Source organism: Poecilia reticulata, chromosome 5 (assembly GCF_904066995.2).
Source record: "Poecilia reticulata chromosome 5, P_reticulata-male-v2, whole genome shotgun sequence".
Classification (NCBI taxonomy): Eukaryota; Metazoa; Chordata; class Actinopteri; order Cyprinodontiformes; family Poeciliidae; genus Poecilia; species Poecilia reticulata.
In genome coordinates, this window is record NC_088834.1 from 14,916,266 (window position 1) to 14,922,699 (window position 6,434).

General features: G+C 36.6%; 1 protein-coding gene across 1 annotated transcript; it reads left to right on the plus strand.

Moving 5' to 3' along the window:
- The first annotated feature begins 502 nt into the window (after window positions 1-502).
- Window positions 503-6,407, plus strand: srsf3a (serine and arginine rich splicing factor 3a). The gene is made up of 7 exons (XM_008408770.3): window positions 503-660; window positions 1,652-1,698; window positions 2,227-2,437; window positions 2,659-2,793; window positions 5,489-5,527; window positions 5,613-5,699; window positions 5,792-6,407. The coding sequence occupies exons 2-7, from the start codon at window positions 1,692-1,694 to the stop codon at window positions 5,817-5,819; spliced, it is 507 nt and encodes a 168-aa protein (XP_008406992.1). The 5' UTR covers window positions 503-660; window positions 1,652-1,691; the 3' UTR covers window positions 5,820-6,407.
- The last annotated feature ends 27 nt before the right edge of the window (window positions 6,408-6,434 follow it).

The following is a 6,434-nucleotide window of genomic DNA, read 5'->3' on the forward strand; positions in this document are numbered from 1 at the left end:
CTGCAAACAGAACTTCTTCATGTATTTTTTAAAAAAACGGCTTTTTTTACCCACACTTCCTTGAAGGGTAGATTTGTGGAGCACACAACTAATAATTGTCCTCTTAACAGATTTCCCCACCAAAGGTGATCTTTTCAGCTCCAGACTTACCATGTTTCTCTTGACTTCTCTGAATATCTTCTCCTTAGCTGGCTTTTACTTTATCTGGGCATCATTCGCCAATTAGTGGAGTTCTTCTGGCAGATGGTTGCATTTGATTTTATTTGTAATAGTAAAGGGGGTTGAATATGGATGTAGACTATACTTTTCACATTTTTATTTGTAACATTTTAGGAGAATTACCAATTTTATGTGATACATTGTCTTGTTCTATCGCATTAAATCACAATAAAATATATTGACTTTTATTATATGAAAAAAAATCAAGGGATGTGAACCCGTTTTGAAAGGCACTGTGTTTGAATGTATGGATTGTTCACAGTCAAACGGTAGGTGGCAGTATACTTTTTTGCTGTACATTCACCAATCACTCAGAGAAGAAGCGGAGCTGGCTCCTCTGCTGCGCTGCTCCTGCTAACAGGCTAATAGCAGCCTCTTGTTGTAAAGGGGTGGTGATAAATCCGCATTTAATATTTTCTGACCTTTTAGTTGAATAAAAAGGTAGGTTTATCATTCTCCCAACATCCGCATCCTCTTGCTTTTCTCCACAATGTTTCATAGAACATTGTTTGGACCCTCAATGGGTTATGGTAATTATATTTGTCTCACTGTGACAAATGCTAATGTGGAGTTAGCTCTTAGCATAGCGTTGAAATAGTGGGATTTGGAAATTCCTATGTGGGTGTTTTGATTAATTGAATTTAAAAAGCATTGTTATTTTAAAAGAGCGTTTAAACTTTATATTTTAAATCTCATAGTTTGGTTCTGAGGGTTTATAAACGCACACGCTCATCATTAAGACGAGTTGCTTCATTCATTCTGCTTGCACTTGTGCAGCTAACATTATTGTCGATAAAGATTTTGGTTTGGATATTCTAGCTGAATAAATTGATTGTTTGAAAACCCAGGCCTGCATTAGCTAACCATTCTAAACGAGACCCGAATGAAAGGATATGAAATATTTATTTATGGGCAACAATTAAAGACTTCGAAGACATGCTAAATGTCTGTTTGAGTAACATAAACGCCTCCAATTCAATGTATTATCAGTAAAGGTCAAAATAAAATTATGCATTATTTGCAAAACACTGTTTATTCCAGAAAATCACTTGTTAAAAGTCCCAAAGATGGAATGCAATTTTCTAAGTGGAGAAAGAATCTAAAGAAAATATAAAATGACATATTTAAACTTCAGGCCCCCCCAAAAAAAAATTTTCAGTTTATTATTATTTTAATATGATAAATTGCAGTGCTGTTAGCTGAAACTGATTATGCACAGGAATATTTTGATTTGTAGTAGAGGCAGACACTAGTGGTTGTTTTTCTCTGAAAGTCCAGGGGATAAGGTTAAAGGAACAAGGCTATCCCCTCCTTCACTATCATGTTCTCTGAATGTGTTTTATGTTTTAATTTTATCTCCTGCAATTGAAGCAAATGTAGTTGAATAAACCTCAAGTGTAAGATTAACAATTTATTTCTTCTTTCCTTTCAGAATCATCTTATTATAGGGCACTAACAAGCTGATTGTTGACATGGGAGGTATGATATTTGTTTTTATTTTTCCTATTTCAAAATAATTTTTTTTTCAGAAAAGAAAATCTTTGGTGTGTTATCTTTAAATTTAAGCAGTCTTGCTGTTAACAGGGTATAATTTTAATATAATCCACCTTTTTCAACTGTTTGTTTTAATGTGGAAAATTATAAAAACAGTTTTGGCAGAATTTCTGTTTGTGTTGCAAGCAAGAAAAAATAATCATTGATATTATAACACAATTAGTGAAACTTCTGCTCTAATATTAATAATATGTTTTCAGAATAGATAAAGGCATTTTTTTTGTTTTATGTCCGTTGTGATCTAGCATTGTGATTTTACTTTTGCGTCTTTCTTTTGAGACGTTTCATGCTTGAATGTGACACACCCACACTAAACTTAGTTACTAATTATACAACTGCCTTTTGACATCAAACAATAAAACCCTCCTGTTTCAGTATTTGAATTCTTCCATCAAATTAAATCCTAAAGATGAAACAGACTTTGTTAAATTATATTTTCTCTGTTTCTTTCAGATCCCGCTTTTCATCGAGACTGTCCTCTTGACTGCAAGGTTTACGTGGGAAATCTAGGAAACAATGGGAATAAGACAGAATTAGAACGAGCTTTTGGGTATTACGGCCCTTTAAGAAGTGTTTGGGTGGCCAGGAATCCTCCAGGTTTTGCTTTTGTAGAGTTTGAAGATCCTAGAGATGCATCTGATGCTGTAAGAGAACTGGATGGCAGGTAATGTCCAGTGTTGTGAATGCTAACCCCTGTGGAGAAAATATGAAGCCAAAGTGTTAGTAAAACACCAACAATTTTCTAATCTGGTTTAAATATTGAACCCTTAACCAGGAAATGTATCTACCATGATTATGGCAAGACCAATATCGCCAAACATAATTTTTAACCAATAATTATAATTAAATGGATACAGAAATGTGTGTGTAACTCATTCTGTGTAGAACCATGTGTGGCTGCCGTGTGCGTGTTGAGCTGTCGACTGGGGAGAAGCGCTCGAGGAGCCGCGGCCCTCCTCCTTCGTGGAGCAGACGTCCGCGAGATGATTTTAGGCGACGTAGTCCTCCGGTCAGACGCAGGTATGCATTTTAATTTAAACCTTTTTTTCTTTTCACTTGCACATCTTAAACATAAACTTGGCTCACCTCAATTCCTTTGGCAGAACCAGTTTAAAACTCCTAAATCTTTGTTTTGGAAACAGTTATTCCATAAAAATGTGGCTTACCTGAAGGTTAATTCTTTAAAAAAGAAAAAAAAAAAACTTAGTTCTCAAGATCACATTATTAACACAAAACAAGTCCTAGCATTTCTATGAGCATAAAGACTCTATATGGTAATTTGTATCAAGTCATAAATCTGTGGCCATTTTCACAAGTAGTTTTGTTATTCATTTAAAAGTGTTATAAAACCTACAAAGTGGCTTTGAATCCAGATTGGCTCTGAAGAAGAGGGTCTGTTCTGTGTTGTTCATTTCGGCTGTCTGATGCAGGTTGAGCCTCTTGCCTTACAGGCTGTATGGAAACAGGTCTTTATCTTCCATAGGTCTTTATCTTAGATAAAGACCTATGGAAGATAAAGACCTGTTCTCAATGTCTATGTATTCAGTGCCTTGCAAAAGTACTCAAACCTGTTGAACTGTTTTCACATTAATGCAACAGTCCAGGGTTTGTTTTTTTGTTCTTTTTTTTCAGGGGCGGGGGATGGGAGGCTGGGTTTTTATTTTTAGGGTTGTAGTGGCTTTCCACAGTTTTGTGGAAATGGCTGCAGTTCAGTCAGATTGCAGATGCAGATCTTTTTGTGGAAAGAATGTTCAAGTCTTAGACCCAATTGAATTTAAGTCTTTGCTTTTGACTCAAATATAAATTCCTGCCACCACCTTGGTTGTGCTGTGTTGGTCTTTCGCCACGCTGTAGGTCATCAAGTTCAGTTTTGATATCGTCTGACCAGAGCACCTTCTCCAAAATGGTTGCTATGTCAAAAAGAACCATTTGACTCGAACTACAAACTGGATTTCTTATACATTTCTTCCAACTGGTTTAGAAGCTTTTGTCGCTCAGAGTACAACTTCTATGCCTGTTGCTTCCAGTCATATTCAAAACTGAATAATCTTTTTGGGGGAAGGTGAAATGTCTCCAGGAAACACCAGAAGTCCTGTTGCTTTTTCTTAGGTACTTAGGATGGTCATGTCATGACTGAGAATCTTCACCAGCAGAGTTAGAGTATGTGAATACTTTTGCAAGGTGCTGTAACTAGATGTGGAAAGGTATTTAACCTTTATTCAGCAGAGAGACCTCTTCTGATTTGGTTATTCAATAGAAATGCATTTTGACTTCTCAACACTTTGATCACTCAGGTTTTCACTTTTAAATGTTTGGTGATCATGGCCATGATTACAGATTTATTGTATAGATTCTGAATCACTTTTGCTCAAAAATTTAAATTTGAAAGCAATTTTTATGAGTGGACAATTTGCATTGAAGTTCAGTAAGTATTATTTAGGTGTCTGGTAGACCATTTGTACTGTATGGGGTGTTTCATTACTTTATCAAACTTTTTTTTTTTTTTAAATCCATAATTTTAAAATAAGTTTGTGAAGGTGTAATTTCTTTTACTTTTTTCTGAGTTCAGTTTCCATTTATTAATAAAACTGAACCCCATTGCAGAGTCACCACCACGCTTCTCACCATCTGAGTCAGGCAACTAGTCTTCTTTCAGCATCATGTGACGGCTGACCAGCGAACCTGGTGTTGTCACATGACCCAGGCGCCACCGCCAGTCATCAGGTCCCACCAACCTTTTGGTTCCTGAGCATGCAGTTCCCAGCATCCTTCTCTACTTCCTCCGACCTTTATCCAATCAACAGCGGTCCACTTCAAATTATCAACCAATCGGCGTCTTTACACTTTCTAGTCTCCACACATCTGCTGTATCAACGGGAACAGCCGTTGGGTTACATCAGTCTCTAATCTTCAACCCCACTCCCCCTCAAAATAAAGCAGGAAAAATCTACAACTACTCCCCGCCCCCCTTCCAACCAGCCACCAAGCAACTTCATATCTGCAACATTTGCATCATGTGGCAATTCCTGTCTGCAATTCGACCTCCCTCACCATCAGTCTGGCTTCCTTGCTTCATTTCTATCTTGTCCAAACCCCCCAAAATAGTAAGTTGCTTTTATCCTGCTCTTTGTAGTTTTTTTTTTTTTTTTATAAATTCTTTTTAATCTAGCTTTTAAAACTGGTTGACAATTATGTTTCATGAGTTGTATTCTGTAGAGGAAACTCAGTGGAAAGCTTAAAGCGCAACTGGCTGGACCAAAAGTCTTTAAACTTTCTCTTGCCAAAATTGCTGGGTGTATATTAAAGGCTCGACATCAAGGCATCTTGAGTTGGATCTGCTTTGCTAAACTCTGAAGGCTTTTACACTTGAGATTTTATTCGTTTCAACCTCACAACCTTTGCACAGACATTAATATTACAATCAGGAAGTCCATTAATGACAAACCTCTTTACCAAAAGCAAGCCTTTATTTCGAGCCCTGAAATCTGACTCCGTGATTGGTGCTCTTTGGACAAATTGTCAATTGAATGAGCTGGCCTTGCTGCAGTTCAAGAATGCAGCTCATCTTCTAAACAGATGAAGAGTAACGTGTAATCACATTTCCATATATACCATGGCTCTCGGGGAGCCATTACCCACAGGGTTCATTATTGACATGAAACATAGTTACTCTTCCCTAACTTGGTTTCAATATTTTTAACAATGCACACCTTAGATCACCGAGGAGGAGGAGCCTGAGCCGCAGTCGTAGCAGGTAAGATTAAGAATCATTGCATTTCAAATTGCTGTGCTTATCTGTGGTGAATTACATTTTTATTTATTTTTTACTTGACTTTCAGGTCTCTGTCAAGAGACAGACGCAGATATCGGTCTCTGTCCAGAGATAAGAATCGTAAGCGTTCACGATCCTTCTCCCGATCAAGGAGGTAAAGCCCGTGTCAAAACATCAAATTTATATTGAACCTAAGCTTCTTTTTATAATTAATGCAAATTGTTAACCGGTTGATTCGTTTTACAGTCGTTCCAGGTCTCACGAAAGGAAGTGAAGATCCTGGATTACTCTGCAAGATCATACAAAGATTGTGAAGAGGAAAGTTTTTATAGTGCCACTTTTCTTTCTTAGATTTTGTTTGAAACTTTAAAGCACCTTGTGCTGATTGCCGTCTTATGGCTCGTTATATCCATTAAAAGTACAACAAAGGACGGGATGTTTCTCATTTTGTCAGCTGTCGAGACAATTTTTTAAAATTTTTAATTGTTTTAAGGTCTTTTGTTTTTTTTGGAGGGTATAAATATTCACATGGAACAATTTGTCTCATCCTGCATGTTTTGAAACTAAATACTGCCTTTAGTTTAGCAGAACACATTTTTAACTGTTAAAATAAATTCTTGTGACTTTTGTTTTATTCATGGTTGTTTCTACTTTCATGGGGTCACTGTGAGATGCAGGGACTTAACAGATACTGGTGCTGTTATTTGGAGGTTGTCCCTTAAACACAGTCTATAATTCTGTATTTTACCTACTGTATGTTCGTCACAAAAGACGGTATTTACTCTGATTATCTTGACTCTGAACTTCAACAATTTGTGACAATGCAGTTAAACAACTTGTTCAATAAATGTTTTTTTCCAAACTGACAAGTCAGTTTTTTTAGTGTATA

Bases quoted from the DNA above. Each gene is read 5' to 3' on its own strand.
- srsf3a (XM_008408770.3), top strand. The intron at 2,438-2,658 runs GTAATGTCCAGT...CATTCTGTGTAG, and splicing joins GTAAGAGAACTGGATGGCAG to AACCATGTGTGGCTGCCGTG. The intron at 5,700-5,791 runs GTAAAGCCCGTG...TTCGTTTTACAG, and splicing joins TCCTTCTCCCGATCAAGGAG to TCGTTCCAGGTCTCACGAAA.